The sequence below is a fragment of the Daphnia pulex genome, chromosome 1 (genome assembly GCF_021134715.1).
Source record: "Daphnia pulex isolate KAP4 chromosome 1, ASM2113471v1".
Classification (NCBI taxonomy): domain Eukaryota; kingdom Metazoa; phylum Arthropoda; class Branchiopoda; order Diplostraca; family Daphniidae; genus Daphnia; species Daphnia pulex.
In genome coordinates this window covers 6,396,922-6,418,907 of record NC_060017.1, presented here as the reverse complement: position 1 = coordinate 6,418,907, position 21,986 = coordinate 6,396,922, and the positions used below count along the sequence as shown (strand labels likewise).

The following is a 21,986-nucleotide window of genomic DNA, read 5'->3' as shown; positions in this document are numbered from 1 at the left end:
TGTCGTGATCGTTTTATATTTTTTTCTGCACAAAATGGGCTCGGCTGCAGCCCTCGGGGGGTATATGCGTTTGAGTTCACAAGTGGTTTATACGGGATGATAATGGTTTTTATGTGACTGTCTATCGCTTGACCAAATGTCGGCAGCGGCTCAACCGACTCCTTGCATCGTCACGTACGCCCCCCCTCTAACTGCAGAGTCTCTCAGCGGGACCTAAAACATTTTCGTGACAGAACCCCCCCCCCCCTCTCTTTGTTCACAAAAAGTGACGCACAGCTGAGAGCGACGTGACTCTAAAGGGAAATTTTTTTGTGTTGCGAGGTCCCCTGACAAAAGGAATGAGAGAATAATGATGAAACTGCGCTGCATCCGGATCTGCGCGCGGATGACGTTGAATTGTACAGTACTAGTAGTAGACTAGTAGGTGTCGGCTATAAACACGGCGGAATATGTATTACGCATGTATTTATAAACGGGCGCGGCGTAGACATTTGACATGGAAATTCGACATTGACGTAGTCTCAAAACTAGACAACTCGAAAAAGATGAAGCCTTTCCTTGATGCGTTTGATTGTGGTTGTCATGGCTACCGTTTCAAAATGCGGTAACTCGATTTTTTTTCAAATGTTTCATATTTTCAATATTTTATCCAAATGAGCCGAGTTGTGTGAATGTGTAAAACAGGCGCCCGTTTTTTTACCCCCCACTCCGGAGCACATAGACAACCACTTCCAACTATATGCGCCATCCATCCGTGAGGGTTCCGAAGGCAATCACTTCCGCCACCGCCAACTATACCCCCCCCCCCCCTCTTCCAGCCGGATGGCTCTTCGTGAATCTCCTCCTCCACTTCCGCCACCGACCACGCCTTCTACACTAGCTGGATGGCACCATCGACCACGCCTTCCGTCTACTTGCTGTCGACGGTCTAATGAATTCAAGTGAACTTTTTCTTTTTGTGTGTCAAAAGTTTCGATCTGGAATTTTATTCCATCGTTATTTTGTACTCACGTCCAGCATCTTCATGACGATCGATATAGCCCCCAAGCATTTGACAATTTGACGGCTCTGATGTGTTTCTATTAATGGCCGTTCGTGGAATCGTCAAAATCACGTTGATGGTTGCCGGATTCATTTATGAGTTGCAGGATTTATCACTCTACATTTCTCATTAGAGTCTCCCACCATTACAGCGATCGCCCATTAATAATAAAATGCAGACGCTCATCTTTTTGGGTGAGGTCCACTCGTGAGCGCGTCTTTCACTTTTGTTGGCCAACAGCGACTTTTTAGCTTGTAGGCTCTATGTAATATCGACTGTGGCTATAGAGAGAGAACTGAGAGGAAGTCCGATGGACAAAGTTTGAAAAGGCTGTTCTGTACACTATGGGTCTCCTTTTTTTCCCCAGTGAAAGTTGGTCCGTCGGGACATGGAGGACCATCAAGTTGAAGTTTAAGGAAGACGCATCGCCCTTAAACTTCAACTTGAGAAATGGAGAGAGAAAAGGGAGATTTGAGAGAGAAGAGAGGATCACTTGAACCGCTAACTCTCTCAACTGCAACTTGGGTCCTATATCTATGAAATAAATCCAAAGTGCAAATTGAGGATTTATCCCCATACTACGTTAACTGCTCCGCATTCATCGGCCATCCGCAGATCCTTGCGAAATAAAAAAGGAAACTGACCTGCTCCTCTTTGTTCTTCCATCAAAGTATTCAAGTTACCATTTAAATATTGCATATATAAGTCGAGATACAAATATAGATCCTGAGCGTATTGTATTATAAGAGCATCCGGTCAATAAAGCACGTATTTCTTTTTAAAGTCTCCAAAAAGAAATATATAAAAGGCAATAAGAAATAAGAAAAACGGAAATAAAATATGTAGCAGCCTAAAAATAAAAGGTTTTATAGATATAAAAAAAAAGTTTCAGGATATCTGCCTTCATGTCTATAGCTCAAAGATGCGAAATAACGAAAAAAAAAGGGGGAGGGGAAGAGTATCGAATAAAGCGGTATTTGGCGTGGAAAAGGATGGCCGACCAAGTTATATATCAGAGGACAATATCCGGATCAACATACATACAAAGTCTACGGTGCGTGATGTACAGCGACACAGCAACTGCCAAAACTTTTTTTTACCCCTCCCTATACGCTATATATTTATAGATATTATCAAATATTCAGATCCCGAATTATCGACGTGAATAATACACCTTTCGTGGGAGCCTATCATTTGTAATGTTTCCCTGGAACTCTTGAATAAAAATAGATATTATATACACAGAGTCATTAGTGCTGACTTCCGGTTCGTTCGGGTTGTGGCGAATGATTCCAACATTTGCGGTTGACATGACACCAGCAGCAGCAGCTTGATCATGTGTATGTTATCACCATAATAATAGCACCGCAGATGTAGTAGGTGTATTTTGGCTTCCTGGTGCGGATGCTGGAGTCGCACTTGATGCAGAGACTCTGCCGATCGATAAATAAATATGGACAATGTCATAGCAACTGTCGTGGAAAAGATCCATACTCTGCTCCTGCTCCTGCTGCTGCACAAGTTTATAATATTTATCATCTTGGCTGCTGCTGCTGCTGAGGCCTTATATATTGTTCCGTCTTTTGTTCCCGGGCTCTTAGATTCCCGCATCCCAGCTTCGATATGTACTACGTCGAGAGATTGATCATCTTCTCTCTCAATTTCTAACTGCTTGTAGTCAATCTTTTGTTAATAATACCGGCACAGCAAATTTTCTTCGCCCATTCTCTACATGTTGACTCTTATATTCTCTCTCTAGTTGCAACCCGAGAAAGGTTTATCGGTATACACACAACAGGATGAGGTCGTTGACAGCGTACACCATATAATTTCCGGTGATAAAAATTAATCTAGATTCTTATATTTAAAAATTCACTCGTCTAATAAATTATTTTCTATCCAAATTTGAAACAAACGCAGGGCTACGTGACGGGCTAAATGGTAGGCTTGAAGAAGATAAGCGTTTGGGGGGTACGATGACGTATTATATGCACACGCTGCGCGTGTTATCGTCTGCACTCGAGAGCCTATATAGAGCAGACAAGTCAACTAAATAATAACCAACTTCTTTGGGGGGAGTTGGCAATCAGTTATACGAGATGCCGTGCACCTGCCATCCACGGCTATTTACAATGTGAGCTATCGCTTACAATGGGTGTCATCCAACACTCGTAAGTTGCTATACCTTTTAACTTTCTAAATAATGTAGAAGAGTTGACTGGGAATTATTCAGGTGCGTTATTACCAGGGTGGTATTATAGTTGCCAACTAGAGCGCTGCTGAGGATCGGGTGTGTGAATCGTCGGTTTGGGCCGATGTCGTTCATAAATTTGTGTACCGATGGAAAATGACACGGTTAAAGAAATTGAGGTCTATGGAAATTTCTCCAGAGACCAGCAGTTTATTTTGGGAACGAGAGAAATAATCCCCCCCGAAGGATCCGAGAGTTTTCCATATGACGATATGAATAGGAAAAATGGGAATCGTACCGAATAATGCCTCAAGTATGCCCTATGAATACAGCGATTATGTATACGACTATATAGGCCGTCTATACAACATCGGTCTAATGTATCAAGTGACAGATCAATAGGGCAAAGCTGCTGGCCCAGCTTGAAAAAAAATAAGCGACTGCTGGACACACACACAAAAACACAGAAAGTTGTTGGTCGTCGAGAGAAAATAAATGATACCGTACACATACAAAGAATATAGGGAAACAACGAGCTGCCCAGTCTGGATATACAGTGAAGGGCATATATAGAGATAGAAAGATTCAAATAATGGACGGCGGGGTCGGCGGGAAACGTGCCAGCTCTTGTTACCACGCTCGTGCAGCCAAGTAGTCACGATTGAAACCCCGTTCTGTTGGCAGCTATGAGGGGAAGAAGGAAGAATAGATATACACACGCACGCAATAAAGAGGAAAACCTAACGACGTAATACTCAAAGGGACCATAGTATGGGAGCTAGAGAGAGAGAGTCAAGTTGATGTGTTGCCCCGTTCCGCGGCAGAATGGGAAGAAGCCGCGCTCTATCGATCCTGGACCTTCCCCGTCGTTTCTATATAATCAATCGAGCGAAAACCGCGGCCCGCAGACGTCATCACCGCCGTGATGGCATTAGAGCCAGGGCCATCCGCCGCCGCCGAAAACTAAGTCTACATCCCATCGTTCCCATGTAACTATACAGACAGCTGACAGCCGTATACAAATTATTAACGCTGGCAATTGAATTAAGACGAGAGCTGACGGGATTTCCAGGATAAATATATACAAGGGCAATGTCATTAGTTGTGTATAGTCTTCGTTTATTAGATTATACCTAGTCATTCATTATGAGATTGAGTTTTATACTTTGGCACAAGTATATAGATGGATCGAACCTTCTTGCTAGCTGGTATTTTGGAGGGAAAGCATTATCGCCAAGAAGTTGTAAGGATCGTCGGTAGATGGCGTGGCGATGCTTTCTTGAGATGCCCAGGGGCTAGAGCCAAAATGAAAAAAAAAAAAAGGATTGTTTACGAAATTTCCAGTTCGTCTGCTGCTTGCTTGCCGACCGCCTGCCTGGGTCGTTTGGCTTGGTGGATGATCCCCAAAAGACCTACAGTTTCGCACTATTTTTACATCATCTTTGTGTGCCGTCACTTGGAAATTGCGTAACCTAAGCTATTGCGAATTTCTTTCGTGAATTGCTGAATTCAATTTGTTTTTTTCCCATCCGTCCCTAGTCATCTTACTTCATCCCAGACAAATTGGACACGAGGGAGATTCGACTGCAAGAAAATCGCCCGTTACGGTAATTCAATCTACGTTTCTATCCTTTTTTCTTTTATTACTTGCCACGTGTGACAACTTATCGTGATAAATCAATAAGATATCGACATAATAAAGGACGGCCAATGACTCGGTGAAGTTGACATGTCGTGTAGAAAATGTCTAGGGTATTGATTTGTTGAATCAGTTTCTTGTCTCAATTTCACCACGTCCAAGCAAAGATATCAATTTGAGTTTCCCCCCAGTTGAAAATAAGATTCAATACTTGTTCGCTGTCTATTCTTGATTGGCCACTTTGATTTGCAAAGCAGCTTTGAGTACTTTACACGTACAAGGGTCTGCCACAGCATGACAGGTGTTGATTTGTTGGAGCTTTATTTCCTTTTTGTGTGTGTCAGTGTAATTGCACGACGCAATCCCCTTTCGCTGATTGAACGGCAGCAGCAGACATGGGGGCAACAAGCCCCTGGGGAGAGAATGAGCGACAAGAAAAGCACTTTCTTCTTCTGCTGTACATTTCTCTTTTGTCCAGTCCATTAATCTGGCGTAATGACACAATCAGACGGGGCCCCGGACGACAGCTAGCTAGCTAGCCAGCCAACCAACCTAAAACCTATAAGGGCCGTTGCCCAGTCAGCTAACTGGTGGACACTGGAAAAAAGTGAAAAGGACAAAACGCAGCCAAGAGAGAAGGAAATAGCTCAAAGGAGAGTACACACACAGCGTGTGTGTGGGCAAAAGAAAAAAGATTATTATGTTATTCTCTGTTTGAAAAATCCTCGGTCGTGGTAATAAAGTGAAGGCAAGAAACACAACTAGGGTGGACGACAGGCACAAGATTTATTTGTCCGTATCTATAGCTCTCTCTCTCTGTGTGGTGTGGTGGGCACAAGGTCCGCCATCGACCGGCTTTTATTTTCTTGTCCGTGACCAGTGTCATCGATCCATGTTTTGTTTTTTTTCGTCTCAGCAGCACCAGTCGATTCTTTCATTTGGTCTGGATGGTTTTTGCTCTTTTCTTTTATTTTTCTTCTCTTATGGGGGGGCAACTGACATTATTCATTGGGAAAGGATTGCGAGAAACTGCTGTATAGTGTGTGTGTGTATAGGGCAACGCTTTGTCGATCGATCCTGGTTATATATATATTTTTTTGTGTTTGTTTGTTTCTTATGAGATGTCCATTAGCCGGCGGGAGCGAGTGACGGATGGCTCCCGGCCCGTTGGCTTCTTCGTGTATCGACGCCAAAGTTACTCCTCCTACTTACTCTTCCTAACTTTTTCTGTTTCTTTTAATTCCCTTTGATTCTTTTTACTCCCTTGTATATATATCTCCTTGTAAGCTACGACGACGACGACCAGATTTCTTTTTCAAATCGGATTTGCGGTGATAGTGGATCAAATCATTTGCGCTGGTTGTGAGAGCCGAGTTTAAGCAAAGTGGCAAAAGTTTTCGATGAGACAAATCCAAGGGCGAGAGAGTTAAGGAAATTGAGGAGCGGCCGGGGTAGTAGTAGTAGTAGTAGAGCCTGCAGCAGCAGCAGCAGGAGCAGCGTGTGTAGCGCGCACATTTTCTTCTTTTTCCCTATTTAAAAATAGACGAGTGAACAAGACGTTCGTTTTTAGACGAAATTCTTGGCTTCCGTTCGGCGTCCACCATCCCTCCTCTTCCCGTGTGCACATATACACAACAGCCCCCCGGCTCCTAGTCGTCGTTTCTCGACGTCACACACGCACATATATACACGACGGCCTTATTAGTTGGTTGAGACGGCGAGATATTCTTCTTGTACACACACACTGAGAGTGAGGGGGGGGGGGAAGGTGCGGGATGGATCGAGTGGGTTTTTTTTTTTTCTCTGTCGTTCGACGACGAGGATTTTTGCGCCTTCCTCGTTTTTCTGTCGAGCTGGTGGCAAATATGGCAGGCAGGATTTTGAATTTTTAGGAGGGAGGGATTCTTCCGCTTCATACTTCCGGAAGTAGCTTTCATCTTCCGGTCTGTCTCCCAATTTAACCTAATATTTCCATGCAATATCAAGTGAGGGTTGGCTGAGTAAGGAGCAAAGGATCAATAGTTAAAATGAAAAGGAACGAAGAAACAGACTGCGCCACTTTTGCTTTCAGTCCTGGAATAAAAAAAATAGGCCCACTTCCACCCCCTCCGGCTGGACCGGACTCATCCGTATTACAAAGGAGAGTAGCCTAGTCTACTACTACGGTACCATGTAGGGAAAAAAAGGGCCCCCGCCATGCGAGAAGACGTCAAACGACTTTCTCAATTATTCACGACCGGTTTCCACTTTATATTCCCCATTTCGTATGCAATCCGCGTAGTATTTTTCCTTCTCTCTCCAGTCTGTGTATGTACGTTGAGATATCCCTCCGGCGTAGTTCAAAGTCCACGGAAAATCTCGAAATAAAAATGATTATCATTTAATAAAACATGGCCGGGGAGGAGAGAGACTGTGTGTATTGCGTCAATCGCGTTCTACTTCTTGATGTCGTCCTCCCTCCGTGAGTCGGCGGGACTGCGACGACGACGACAACAGTTGCAGCAGCAAAGAGCACACACAACGATGACGATCGTTTTGGGGTTGGTCTTGTTATTTTCTTTTCGGTGCCCGTCTCATTTTTCATTGCGCTGGCGCGAGCGGACCGGGGGCCCCCGTGTCTATGTTTTTTTCTTCTTCGTAGAGTTGGTAACGTGATCCAGTCGGTTCACTGGACCGGCGTCTTGCATCTCTTTCTGCTTGGCTTCCACTTCTTCTTCTTCTTCTTCTACTTTTTTACTTCCTTCCTTCATCCTCACTTCCTTCCATTCGCCTTTTTTTCTCCTTTCACTTGAGAGAAAAAAAAGAAGAAGAAGAAGAAGAAGAAGAAGAAGGGGTGGAGTGGCTCCGTCATCCGTTCTCCGCCTGTAATCCGACGAAAAGTTCCATTTTCTCTAACCTCCTCCTCCCCTCCACCCGCCGAACGCGGGTCCCGGCTCCCGAAATAGAATTTCCGTCAGAGTAGAAAAGAGACTCCTCCACACACATGATTTTCGGGTTTTTTTTCTTTTTCTTCTTCTTACTTCAGTTTCCTTGGCAGTTTCCAGCAGCAGTCCGCTCTCTCTACACCATTCGCATTCCGGATGAGTTGTCCGACGGATCAGTTTCTCTCTCCCCCCACCCCCGACTCCGATGAGCTCCATTTTTGTTAGTTAAGTGCGTTCGACTACTACTATTCTTTTTGAAAAAGAAACGAAAGAATCCAATCAAGGGATCACACGACGGCCAGCAAAAAAAGGAAACACCTATTGACTTTTGCGTGTGGGCCGACCTTGGGAGTTCTGCTTAAGTGTCTATGTGCGTGTGTCTCGTGAATTTAAAAAAGAAACAAAAAAATCCTGCAAAGGGATAATAAGAAATATTTGTCCCGGGTTCTTTTTTTTTCTTTTATTTATCGCCGATTGCCCAGTAGCTCACAAAAGTGACGGCCAGTGTGCGTGAAGTAGCGCCATGTGTTGCCGGCCGGCCGGCAGGCCAGGACAGATGCCCCTGTGCGCACCCAAATAACGACGACTATAGAGAACTTTACCAAGGAGCGACGAAATCCTCCAAGGCCAGCAAGGCCAGAACAAACTGGAATGAACCGAGAAATCAACAAGAACAAACCGTGAACGATAAAATTGTTTCCCTGAACCAACGAGTCGTTGGCCGAACCTTTTGCGTCTTCAATTAATCAAACGACAGAAAAATCTTTCCTTTAAACCCAAAAGAAATAAGAAAAAAACTAATCAAACAAGTTATTGATGGACAAGAGACGTGTGTGTGTGTGCAGATAGCTTCTTGCTGACGGTGGGTCGGGCGGACCAGTGCTGCTGGCCGCGGGAGAAGTGCCATGCCAACGCCCCTGGCGCCGTATTCCAGTTGTTGTCGTCATTGACACGCCAGTGGTGCTGGTGGTGGTCGACGGGTGCCCGCGCCCCCCGTTTTGAATGACTGAAACAATAACCGGACCAGTTGCAGTTTCAAGATGGTCGTCAACGGAGGTGGCAGTCAACAGCAGCAGCCGACTCCGGCACCTCCGCCTCCGCCCGATGTCAACAACATCATGGGCGGAATCGAGCAGACGGTCGGCGTCCGCATGCACAATCACCGACGTAAACTCCGCCAAAGGTAAAAACGTGCCTCCCTTTTTCCCCCCAAAAAATCTTTTCATTTGCATATCCATCAAGAGATCAAACAGGCGGAATTTGCATATCAATAACGGAGGTATACATTGACAGGTTCGATTTGGTGCGCAAACTTGGACAGGGAACCTACGGCAAAGTTCAGTTGGGAATCAATAAAGAGACGGGCCAAGAGGTAAAAAAGTGAAAACATTTTTTAGTTCAAGTGTTCCGGCTGGATTTTCTTATCTTTTTGGCTTCTTGATTGATTGGCGTCGCCCGTCGATGCCGGAATTTTCTATAGGTGGCCATCAAGACGATCAAAAAGGCCAAAATTGAAACGGAAGCGGATCTGATTCGCATCCGCCGCGAAATTCAAATCATGTCGTCGGTGCGCCACCCCAACATCATCCACATTTACGAAGTGTTTGAGAACAAGGAGAAGATGGTCCTGGTGATGGAGTACGCGGCCGGCGGCGAACTCTACGATTACCTCAGTCAGCGCAAAGTCCTCAACGAGGCCGAGGCCAGACGAGTCTTCCGCCAAGTCGCTTCCGCCGTCTATTACTGTCACAAGGTATTTAAATCAAGTTACGTTATTCAATTTTTCCATCCCTGACATTGGATTCCGTTGCTCCCATCTCCGTCCAGCACAACATTTGCCATCGCGATTTGAAATTAGAGAACATTTTGCTGGACGAAAGCAAAACGGCCAAGGTATTTTATTCCATTTCAATCTTTTCCCGTTTTCATTTTGATTTAAATTCTCTTCAAATTGATTTTTCTAGATCGCCGATTTCGGATTATCAAACGTCTTTGACGATCGACGCCTGCTGACGACCTTTTGTGGCAGCCCTTTGTACGCCAGTCCGGAAATTGTCCGTGGAACTCCGTACCATGGGCCCGAAGTGGATTGTTGGTGGGTATATAAACCTGCAACCAAGATTTCGCCATTACATTAGACGTCAAATGATTATTTATTTGATGCTTCTCGCAGGTCTTTGGGCGTTCTGCTTTACACGCTGGTTTACGGAGCCATGCCTTTCGACGGATCCAATTTCAAGCGACTCGTCAAGCAGATCTCATCCGGCGAGTACTACGAGCCGCCTGACAAACCATCAAGTCGGTTCACATTTCTTTCTTTCTTTCTTCTTTCTTTCCTTTGATTGTTTGGTTGGTTTTTATTTTGTTTCACACTTCTCGCTTTTCTTTTTCCGTCGTTTTTTGTTTGTCCGTGATCATCGCGCCGGAACGTTTGTCAAGCTGCTTCGCCTCTGGTTCGTCACATGCTGCTCGTCGATCCGGCCAAGCGGGCCAACGTCGAGGACATTTGCTCCCACTGGTATTAAATATGATCATCATCTTGTCAAACAATTCCTCTTCCTGCTGGGCTTTTTTTGGATGTACAATGGGATATTCTATATTTTGACCAAGGTGGGTCAACGAAGGCTACGGAGAATCCTGTTTGGAAGTCGCGGAAGAATTAGCCAACCAGACGCCCGTCCGGCTCGATTTACTCCTGTCGCTGGTTCCGCCACCAGAGTCAACCGACACGGTCGTCGTCAGCGCCAAAACGGATCAACCGGCGTCAACTGTAAGTTCCAAATCCATCATTTGCATCCGCATGTGAGAAAGCAGTCAATCCAGCGGCTGGAAGAAAATAACCAAACTTTGAATGAACCAACAGGCCAGCAAGGAAGGCGATTCCATGAACGAATATTACTCGGCGGCCGAGCCCAGTACGTCCGACGCTGCCAAATCGGGTGGAGTCAAGAAAAAGAAGGAAAGTTCCGGTCAGTCGGGCAAAGAGGCGGACAAGGCCTCGACCGTCAAGAGGCGCCGGGCAGAAACCGACCAAGTCAAATCGGCTGACGATTCGACGACAATGACTCCGGAAGGTCGCGGTGGCTGCCCAGCACCGGGCGATTTGGATGCTCAAAATTCTGCGGGACCCAGTCCCATCGACGATTCCGGGATCCAGACGTCGTTGCGGGAGGAGGAGGAGGAGGAATTGGTGACGGGCGTCGTCCAGTCTGCTCCGGAAGAGGTACGAACGAAATCGACGTCGAGCGAAGCCAAAACGAAATGTGATGTGATGACGGACGTTGATATGGACGAGGGTATTAGCACGTCCAGCCAGGCGGATGATAGGCGATCCAGCGTGCCAGTCGCCTCTTGTATGGCGGCCAATCCAGCCTCCGCCGCTCTCGCACCCTGTACAATAATGACCAATAATAATAATCCATCCCAGTCTTCTTCGCCCTCGGCCAATGCAACGACGACAACCTCCACGACCTCCACTTCATCCATCCCGCATTGTTCCTCGGTTAGCCAACATTCTCCAGCCACATCCGCATTTCGACAGACGACGACGACGACCGTGACCGTGGGGGACGTCTCAACTTTGTCGCCCCCAATTGCTCCGACAACTGCCAATGCAGAAATCGAAATTAGCCGCCCACCTCCTCTTCTTGATGGCCGCCCTACCTGTGCTGCTCCTGCTGCTCCCGCTCAAGTTCCAGAAGCTCTTGAGTCTCTTGTTGTTGCGTCGACTGGACAGCCGGAATCTCATGCTGCGATGGCAGGCAAGATGGATGCGAAAGGAGCCGTGCCAGCTGCGAATGTCGTCACAGAGCCCCCAGAGCCAGAAAATACCGTCGCCCTAATATCACCCACCAACGCCACCCCACCGCCACCGCCACCCAGTTTAAATCAGGTTCCCCCTCCACCACCTCCGTCTACCCTTGGGCCCGAAAAGACCGAGTCAGCTGGCGACAGGAGCGGAGCAACAACGGCCGGCAGCACCGCGACGGCGACACCACCACCACCCAAGGAAGGAGCAGCCCCAAGCGGCAGCGGCAGTAATCGCTCAGAATCGTCTGCTGCTAATGCTGCCCCTCCGGCATCGGTGGCTCTTGCCAATCGGCGGCCGGCCAATACCAACAAAGCGGCTGGTCCGGCCAATGCAGCGGAACAGCGCCACTCGAAGATACTTCGCCAGGCGGAAATATTCAACAGCCTCGTACTGACTCACTCGCGAAATGAACCGCCGACGACTGGACCCAAGAGTACCATGACGCTGGAACGGCCCAAAAAAGTCACCATTTTCAGCTACAAGGTCAGCTGATGCTCATGTGTCCCCACCACCACCACCACCACTACCAACGACGTACATACACACATCGACACGATACAGACGATGAGGTGTTGATGGCCGGATGTGGGCCATCGACCTATTTTAAAAACACACCAAACCAAAAACCCCCGCTTCTTCTTCTTATTATTCTCTTACTTGTCTTCAATCTATTTCGTCAGTTTCTCTCTCTTTTTTTCTGTCTTTGTTGATTCCGGCTTACGGGTGAGCTTCCGGCAGATTCATCCAACACCCCGCATCCGCACGGCAATCTCTCTCTCTCTCTCTCCTCCTTTTACTCGGTCCCTTTCTCTCTCATCTGCTCCTATTCGTTCCTCTTCTAGTGGCTTTATTTTACTGATAAGCTGCAACTTTTTTTTTCAATAGTAGAAACATTTAGTGATCCGGTGATGGACCTTTGTCTTGTTGATTTTTTCACCCGCCGTCTCTTGTTCTGACCGGGATTGGGGTGTGGGTCGGGTTTTTCATTTGAATTTGGCTAATTCATTTTTTTCGTTTTTTTTTGGAATTGAATTTATTTTTTTTAGTTGAACGATACGCGGCGCCCGACTGAAACTCGGACGGAACCTAAAGTGCCCACCATCGTGCCCGTTTTGAAAGTCTCGGACGCCAAGAGAGCGTTTGAGAACAATGCGGCTGCTGCCCAGCAGCAGAGGAATTCGAGTATTGGCAGCGCAGCTTCAGGCCATCATCACAACAGTCTGCCGAGGCGGACGCTCATTCAAACTCCGGCCAGCGTCAGCACTGATGCCATGGTACCCAAATCTCTCAATCAACAACGGGCCGGTCATGCCGCTTCGATGGCCACCATGACGGCCACTACAACTTCCGCCCAGGAATCCACTAATTCATCGGTAAAACAAAATAAATGTTCCACGTCACTATAACAAACATTATGAAATGTGTATATTTTTAAAAATCTTGATAGCAGGGAGTAGAGCCGGGCGAGAAGGTGGTCGTGGGAGGACTGGGCGTCAAAATTGGCGCTATCGGCAAAGTCACGGAAATTGGAATGAAGGTTAAAACGGAGGAAAATAACCACCAATCGGAAAATCAAACAACTCCGAAGGACACGAAAACCAGTCAGCCCGTTCAGAACGACGAGAGCCTCAAACCTCAGGGGTCCAGCAGCGAGAAGAAATTACCGGAGCAATTGAACGCGGAGCAGGAAGTTCAAGTTGCAGTGGAAAAGTCTGAAGTTGCATCACCCGTTCCTGTCAAAGAAGTTCAATCGCCGACCAAAGTTTCGACTAAGAAAGTGAAGGAATCGGAATCTCCACCCTCGGCTCTTCCGGCCCAAGAGCCAGAAGAGCCAAAAGTGCGGGAGATTCCGGTCATGTTGGACACGGGCGAATTGGAGACAAAAGTCGCATCCATTTTGGCGGCACCTGGACGTAGTCCTCCGAAAGATCCGCCCGCACCGCGACCTACAAGCCTCCCGACACCTGTGTCTTCTTCTACTCCGTCGCCCAAAGCGACCGGCCAGGTATCGTCGTCCGCTAATGAAAGGATGACATCACCTCCGCCGAAACCCATTCGAGTGGCTTCACCACCTCCGCTCCGGATCGCTTCCCCACCTCCGCGTCCGGTGCGCATCGCTTCGCCATCACCTCCAGCGGTGGCCCATAAAATTATCAATGCATCCGCACGGACCGTGTCCCCACCACCTCCATTAATCCGTCCGTCGGCCGATCAATCGCCCAATCAGCGGCCGCTCTCTCCGTCGACGTTGCCATCCAGTCGGCCCATGTCTCCCGTTTACGCGTCGTCAATGACTTCGACCGACAGGACGGATGACGACTGTATCGCCGGATCTGAAAACGCTTTCATCCGCGGCATTCGCAGTCCGACGAGAGAGCATCCAGCCCCTGCGGCGATTCCTCCGTTAAACAAGCGCTTCTCCAAAGGACCTGGCGATATGCCGGAGAATGCGACGGTGATGGTCGAAGCCAAGCCGATCCAGAAAGCGGAGATCAACATCGCCGTCAACGTGGCGTCAACGTCCACCAATCCGAGAGAGAGAATTATTCCCATCCGCGTAGAAGGCAGAGGAGAATCAACAGCAGCGGCCGTGGCAGCGGTTGGAGGATTAGTCGCGTCGGAGAGTAGTAAGGCCGTGCCGAAATCGCTCAACTCCATTTCCGTCCAGTTGCGGGCCACTCCGCCGCGAGTCGCTTCGCCTCCGCCGCCGCCGGCACAGCCCATTAAACCCGTCCCTATCCGTCCTAGGTATAGCGCCGGAATGATTGAATTCATTTCGTTTCGTTCGTACTCATTTGACCATTTCTTTTTGTTTGTTTTTCAAGTTCTGCGAGTCGACAGGAATCGATACAGAATCCAGGACCCGCAATGGCAATTGCAGAGTCAGTCAGTTCGGAAAGTAAAAAATTCCTACGGGAACCCGTCCGGGAATCTGCCAGAGAGCCGATTCGAAAATCGCCGCGGGAATTTATCATCCCCATTACGGTGGAAGGCGTCAGTGCCAGCCATCCAGCGGCAGCCGAGACGGCCTCGTCGTCTTCAGCGTCCATGAGAACCAGTCGATTCGACCGGACCAAACGATACGGGTAATCAACCCAAACATTCGAGTTAAGTTTATCTATTAAATTTTGATTTAATAATGACAGGAGCTTGTACCATGAGGGTGAAACCGATTTTGATATTAGTCAGACGTCGGGTGATGTTGATAATCACGCAGCTAGTCCACTTCATCATTTGCAACGTTTGAGCTCCTTTAAAAAATCACACGACGAGCCGTAAGTTGATCTTTATTAAGTTTCCAATCCTAAATTTGATCCTGTACGGTGAAATCTGTTTCAGGGAAACTTCTCGAGGCCGACGGGGAAGTGACAGTTCCATCGATGATGATATCGACGACGACGACGACACGTTCCAGATTCTGACAGCCGAGTCTCTTTTCTCGACGCTTTTATCACGGGTACGCGTTTCGCTTAACTGTAAATTGAGTTTGAACTTTGATCAGATTAAAATACATAAACGTCAAATTCGCAGGTCCGACAGCTGACGAAACGGAACCAGAGAGCCGAAAGTAATGCGGCTGATCCGTTTGTCGTGTTCCGCAACTCTTCTCGATTCACCAGTCCGGCTCCCAGCGCTGGCGGCCGTTCAAGAGCGACGGACGTGAGCGATATTCATCGCGAGTTTGAAGACGCCTCTTCGCAGATGAGTACACCCGGATGCACTTCGCCCAACGCTCACCATCACAACAACAACAATCGCAACAGCACCGGATCCGACCTGCTGGCCGGTTCAGCTAGCAACAAGGGTTTCTGGAACAATGTTTATTCCAGGGCTTCTTCGGTGGCATCCGAGTCCGATGCCAGGTGCGTCTCCTGTCGTTCGTTCATTCCATTCCATCCATATTAATCTTGTCGCCGTTTTTGTTTTTTTTTGAATTAAATGGAGCAGACGATATTCGACCCTGGATCCGCCTCGTTTCCACTCGACAGAAACGCCTCAATTGCAGCCGCCGCCGAGTTCGGCCGGCGTCCCGTCTGGTCTCCCTTGGCGACGGGACACGTCGGTGGAAGGCGAAAGCAACTGCAGCATCGCTTCGGCCTCCATGTCCCAGCGAGGTACTTTACTATTGACAGTTTCCCACTACTACAACAACAACATTGACCTAGAAACGATACAGTCTGATTATGTACTACTAGTAACAACCTCTGAGGCCATATTCAGCCATCAGCACATTTCCAAAGAATGAACAATGTGTCTACAGTACTATGTCTTAGAGTTGAGTTAGTTGGTTAGCCGCGGACGATATTGATTGATGATTATTGATTAAACATCGTTCCTCTCTCTCCCATTCCTATTCCGGCAGCTTACAGTTGTTAAAAAAAATCAAAGATGACAAAAAAAACTGTAAATAGGATATCCAGGTAACATTTTTTAATTGGCAAAATATTTCATTTTGTTGTTTTTTATTTCTCCCCTTGTGTTTGTTTAAATCTGCGCGTGTTGTTTTTTTTCTTGTCTGCGCTTCTTCCCTTTTCCCAATTTTTTTCAAGAAATTGTTTGGATTTTTGCACGTCAATGTTATCTATTAGATGGCAGTAGATTCCGTCCCGTCCTTAGGATGACGAGTCCGGCTAAAAGTAGCCGTCGTCGTCGGTCGGCCATGATTGCCAATGGTAGCGCTGGTAGTAGCAGCAATAGTCACCACCCTCTTAGTCATAGTCACAGTAGACGCCAGCCGTTTTATCCGTCATCCAAAATCAAGTCGTCCGTCGCCTGGCGATTGCTGGCCAGTAGAGCCGTCAGACGCCAGTTTGCATGGGGTAGATTGGTAGAGGCTCTTTCGTCATCAGCTCGTTCTTGGCTGACCCGTCCCAATGTCTTATTTTGATTCGCTAAACATTTTTTCTCTTTTGATTTCTTCTCTTTTTCTTCTTCTTCTCCTTCGGAATTCTTGGTCTTGACTTTTGATTTTTCACTTGATTTTTCCACCTGTACACCCGTTCAACCCCTTTTTCCCTCCTCACTCGCGCGCACTTCCAGTCCGGTTGCAACATCAACTTGGGTCGGCTGATGGAGGGGACCGGAAACGCGTCACGCTCACGTTGCATGTCACGGAGCCAGCAGCTCGGGCTCCTCCTTCTTCTCCAACTGCAAGTGATTGGTTCCGTCCCGAATGTCGTCGTCGACACGACCCAAATCCGGAACAAGAGAACAAAGGGCCAGCCGAGACTGGAGCTGGAACGGTCGTGTCCTTCAAATGCTTCGTTTTATCTCATCCGGCAGCTAGTACTTGAATTCGGTTGAAACCACAACTATCCGCTGCTATTATAACAAAACATCTTTTTTTATTTTGCTCGTTATTCAAATTTTTTAAATGGCTTTATTTTTATTTTTTTAATGATCTGAAATCTTTGGGGTCCACTGTCGCCCAGCTTTTTCTTATTCTTTTCAAATCTTTCACAACTTTCGCGCGTTTCGAAATGCCAATTTCAGGAGTGGGTTGTATTATATCATCACCTTTCGTGTTGTTTCAACTTCTTCTTGATTCTTTTTGTTGTGCCTTCAAACGGCCATGGCGGCCATGACTTGAAAATCCCATCGAATGTTTACCCCACCATCCATCCATCCATCCCCCCAAAAAACAAAAACAAAAAACGGATCCTTGTAGATTCTTTGGTGCATCAAACGCCTCCACGCATGAAATGCTGCAATGCTTCCAACCGAATGGAATGGAATGAACTGTTTGCTACCCTCTCTCAACCTTCACCACCAACACCTCAAGCCGGCCAACTGATTCCAATATGATTAACAGGAAGGTACAATCTCCAACTGGAAGCTTTCAGTGTGGCTTATTGTTTTTTTTTCTTTTTTTTTTCTACTTCTTTTAATTTTTGATTTTTAAAATTATTACCCAGCGAATTTCAGTTTTACAAAAAATAATTTTCATTTACCATTGAAATCGGAACATCATTAAATTGACGGCCTGTGTTTTCGTTTTGAATGGATTGCAATCCATCCACAAAAGGTACCGCTTATCATAGTCCGTCAGCTGTCAATGGAGATGTCAATAACGCAACGCCAGCATCCAGTCGACCTTTCACTTCCTCCCTAACGCGACGTAAACTGAACCAACACCTGCGAGAAACCAATCCGGAGCTAGTCGGTTCACCGGGACAAAATGGAAATCACCTACAAAACAATAGCGACGCCATGTCGGATACATCGTCAACTTCCGCTGGCAATCGTTCCAGTCTATCCTGGGCGTTGTCACGCTTCACTGGCGGAGTGGCCGACTCGGCGAAACCCACTGGCCGCTCAGTACGAGACCAACAACAACAACAACCGCAATACAGTCGAGCCAAGAGCAGCCGGGAACTGGGCAACGAGCCGCAACAGCGAACCTATCAACGTTATGGCCGTTCTTCCACTCTGGATAATCTCGAACCAGACAGTTCAACTGCACCTTCTTCCGCTTCTACAGCTGGTTACTTCCATCGGATAGGATCGCCGTTCTCCGATGATGAGAATCCCAATTCCGGCGTTTCGATACCGGCCTCCTACCGAACTTATACGAGAACGCGTAGTCGAGAATACATGAGCCCAACGAGCAGTCGAGGCACTTCTCCCGTTCCATCCAGCAGCATCGCAGCGCTACCGTCCATCTCTACTACGATGAGTAGTCCGGATGCGGTGGCCAACATGGCCATGAATCCGATTGTTCCGCAATTGAGTACCGTCCTAGAGAACGGGCCGTTGGGGGTTGAAGGCGAAAGTAGTCCGCGGCCAACTAGAGCGGCTGAAAGCAAATTGGCCGCCATCACCAGTTTGAATTCAACAAATCCGATTCCCGTCTCAGTTCCAGCTCCAGCCCCAGTTTCTGCTCCTAATCCACCAGCAGCTCCGACGAGTGAAAATGCTGATGGGACCATCGAACGCAAATCACGCCGTGTTTCTCGATTCCTCCGGCCGGATTTCTACGATGCTCCGAAAGAGGAATCGTCAACCGAAAAGCAGCGCTTCCTCAAATCGGTCGAACAGCGCTGGGAAAAGTACAATCCGGACGCCGGATTGATGGCATTAAGTAAAACCACAAACAGTCAAACTGCAGGATCGACTCAGACAATCGAACGTCCTGCTGCTCCAATCTCCAAGGATCGTGCAACCGGATCTTTAACGTCGACTCCGCCATCTCCTCTACAACCGATTCTAAAGGCCAGACAAAGTTTGACGCCTATTCCGGCCCCGGCTCAACCCAATCTATCGCTTCCACCTCCTAGCTCGTCCGTTGTCTTAAAACCGGTGCCTGAACAGCCCCAAGTGGAACCCGCCACCAATAAAATCCCGCAACAGGTGATGCTGAAACCTGTTCCCGTGGAGTCACAGCAACAGCAGCAGCAGCAGCAATCGGCTCCTAAATCAAACGGCAACGCTCCTAGTTCCAAGAATTCACCCAAGTTGACGGTCCGTCGCCAGTTTGAGCATTTGATCAATTTAGCGGCGGCCCAATTCCAACGATCCTCGTCCCCAAACAAAGTTGCTCCTGCTGTTCCAGCCCAAACCCCTGCAAGTACCTCTACAACTATCACCCCTCCAACTCCAGTTATTTTAACCGCTGCTGCTCAACCACCACCAACTACTATCCAGCAGCCACCGGATACGATTTCTCTGGAATTGAAGCAGCTGGAAGATGAAATCAAAAATACAGCGGCCATTAAAGCTCAGGCGTCGGCCAGACTGGACGCTCTCAAATACGAGCATGCCGTCAGAAGCGGAGCTGCCGCAATTCCTCCTTCCGGAATCCCCAAACCAGCCATTCCGGTCAAGCCGATTTATTTAGTAGCTCGACCGGTTCAGGAAATCCCATCCGTTTCACCCGATTTACCTATTGTTCCACCTGAATTCCAGCCGTTTCAGTACAAGGGCTCGAACGGGACCTTGCGTGAATTGTCTCACCGCAGCAACAACAACAACCGAAGGGACGCTTTGTCGCCACCTCCGGCGGGAGCCAATGAAAACGGAACCATTTCTCCATTTGCCGATGAGGCCGTCCGTTTCGCCCGCATTATCAAACGATTCGAATCGCAGCCTTACGAAAACAGCTGGGCCAGCGACGCCATGGGGATAGATAACGCAGCACCTGGAACGCCGACCGACAGCTACGAGTCTTCTTCCGTCTGCTCCGACTTGCGCGGTGACCAAAGAGATTCCGGCGAGGATGAGAGCGTCAGTGAAAGGATTTTCCGCAAGAGTTTCTACTCTCGTTTCAACGAGCCGACCAAAACGAAGCATCGGCGTTCCATGACCAGGGAACTCGATGGCGGTGAAGGAGGTGAAGGAAACTTGCCCATCACCGACGCCCAGCCGCCCATCTCTCGTCGTTCTTCGCAACATCGCAAGAGCCTCAGCGGTCGGGACGAATCGGTCGATCGAATCGGCCTATCCGAAACGGTGATGGTCCGCAAATTCCTGTCTTCCGGCGACGCCAATGGCGGTGGTAATTTCGATCGTGAGCGCCGCCTGTCGGCGAGTCGGAGACATCCGTCCGTGTCCGAGTACTCGGACGCCACCGTCGACGTCATTCATCCGAGGCGATCGATGTCGAGGGAAGTCTCAGTGGCCCGCTCGGTCAAAAGCGACACACAGCCACCGCAAGTGACAAGTCCGACACCTTCCGTCGCTGGCTCCGATTCTGGCGACCGTGCCGGAACCACCGGAAGAGAAGTGCGATCCTACGCTCGAACTTACTCGAGTTCGCGTGCACTCGCCAACGATTTGCCACCTTCGGGGAATGGCGAATCTTATTCATCGGCCAGTCTGGGCCGTCGCAGTTACTACCCGGTTTCGTCGACGGCGACGGATGCGGATCACATCAGCAGCCTGCCACGGAGATCCAGCAATCGGTAGTAGACCATATAATGTAAATTTGCCATTTGTCTTTTGTCAATTTTACTTTATTTTCGTCACTTGATCCCCCCAAAATCGTCACATGATATTCCAGGTACAGTATACACGAACATGTTCCAGAGAGCACCAACGTCCGTCTGCGTTCGACCGGATCGTCGGTTTTGGCGAGCCGACCGTCACGATATTCGTCCATTTTGTTGGAGGAAAGTGGCGGCAGCGGGTCGGCAGCTACTGGACATCAAATCAGCAATGTCCTTTCGCCCAACTCGACGCGACGACACACCAATCTTTCAGATTCGGGGCTGACCCGAAGGGAATCGACTTTTTACGGGACTCCTAGTCCTTTTTCAAGTCGACCAGGAACAGGATCAGGAGCAGGAGGATCGACAACTGGATCCACGTCCACGTACTTTTTGCGCTCCACCAGTAGCGGACTGGATCATCACAACAACAACAGCACCAATCACAGCGGGACGTACTCGACACTGAGACCGTCTTTGCTGCGCCATCGCCGATAACATTTACTACAACTCAAATCACGAATAATACTCATTCAATCCTACACGCGTCGATATAATTACTACATCCTTGTTTCTGTATTTTGTCTGTTTTGTTTCAGATTTTTTTTTGTGCTCTGTTTAACTCTCGTGGCTTCGCAATCAGTTAATTCTTATGTCGGGTGAACAAAAGGGGCAGATAAGAGATAGGGGAAAAGGTTTTTTGACTGCATCAACAAAATAGACTATGCACTTTGGGCAAATGTCATACCAGTTGTTCCTCCACAGCAATAATTAGATGTTGTTCCGACTAGTCTTTGAAAAAACTGCTGCCTACCATTTTCGCCCCATACATATACTTTAGGTACAACTTGTTAAACTGTTAGTCATCGCCATCCAATTCATCTCTTCTCTCGTGTTACCAGAATAATGACCATGAAATTATTGAAACAGTTAAAATGCGTGTAGAGCATATTACAAGGTGTGTGTCATGATGGCTCCTTTGTTGGTTATCGGCCTCATTCAATTGGCCAATAACAATCGAGACCCGTCCGTATAATAATGATTATAATTCATCATCTTCTGTATACCAAAAAATGTGGATTGAGTGCGTGTGTATGTGTGTGGCCGTTGAAAGAGAAATCGGCATGAAAAATACTACTCAAAAAAAGAATGCAAAACTCTGATGATGTTCTTCTTAGACTCTGTGTGGACTTTGTATAAGTGGCATAAGGTTTTGGGGCTTAACTGTTTAATCCTCCTATTCTTCTACGCACATCTATACAACACGTACAATCTCTTTTATGTGAAGCGAAAAATGGGGGTTGGGGAGAGAAATAAAGAGTCACGGAAAGAAATGAGAAACGGCCGAACACGGAGAAAAGCCGAACGGATTGAGAAAGAATCCCGAAATTTCTGTAGACTGTAATTCTATGAAGACGACGGCGTGCAGCCACAGCAGCTCGATAAATATATTTA

The 21,986-nt window shown here is 47.7% G+C and overlaps 1 protein-coding gene across 13 annotated transcripts; it reads left to right on the top strand.

The window, feature by feature from the left end:
- Window positions 1–4,552: 4,552 nt before the first annotated feature.
- LOC124191954 (nascent polypeptide-associated complex subunit alpha, muscle-specific form-like) lies at window positions 4,553–21,688 on the top strand. Of its 13 annotated transcripts, none has more exons than XM_046585034.1 (21): window positions 4,553–4,700; window positions 4,773–4,840; window positions 8,642–8,979; window positions 9,090–9,168; window positions 9,277–9,549; window positions 9,624–9,689; window positions 9,761–9,891; window positions 9,970–10,094; window positions 10,236–10,314; window positions 10,407–10,566; window positions 10,657–12,090; window positions 12,654–12,980; window positions 13,055–14,355; window positions 14,433–14,693; window positions 14,754–14,882; window positions 14,947–15,064; window positions 15,139–15,470; window positions 15,556–15,722; window positions 16,648–16,893; window positions 17,633–20,507; window positions 20,606–21,688. In XM_046585034.1, exons 3-21 carry the CDS (start codon window positions 8,837–8,839, stop codon window positions 21,027–21,029), a joined length of 8,670 nt encoding a protein of 2,889 aa, XP_046440990.1. In that variant the 5' UTR covers window positions 4,553–4,700; window positions 4,773–4,840; window positions 8,642–8,836; the 3' UTR covers window positions 21,030–21,688. The 13 variants fall into 13 exon arrangements, with proteins under 13 accessions (XP_046440990.1, XP_046441009.1, XP_046441033.1 ...); XM_046585053.1 differs by having other exon boundaries at window positions 8,622–8,979; XM_046585077.1 differs by having other exon boundaries at window positions 4,567–4,840; window positions 13,058–14,355.
- The last annotated feature ends 298 nt before the right edge of the window (window positions 21,689–21,986 follow it).

Excerpts from the sequence above, each read along its gene's own strand:
- LOC124191954 (XM_046585034.1), top strand. The coding sequence starts at position 8,837 with ATGGTCGTCAACGGAGGTGGCAGTCAACAGCAGCAGCCGACTCCGGCA. Across the intron at positions 10,315-10,406 it reads GAGGACATTTGCTCCCACTG|GTGGGTCAACGAAGGCTACG; the intron begins GTATTAAATATG and ends ATTTTGACCAAG. Across the intron at positions 20,508-20,605 it reads CCACGGAGATCCAGCAATCG|GTACAGTATACACGAACATG; the intron begins GTAGTAGACCAT and ends ATGATATTCCAG.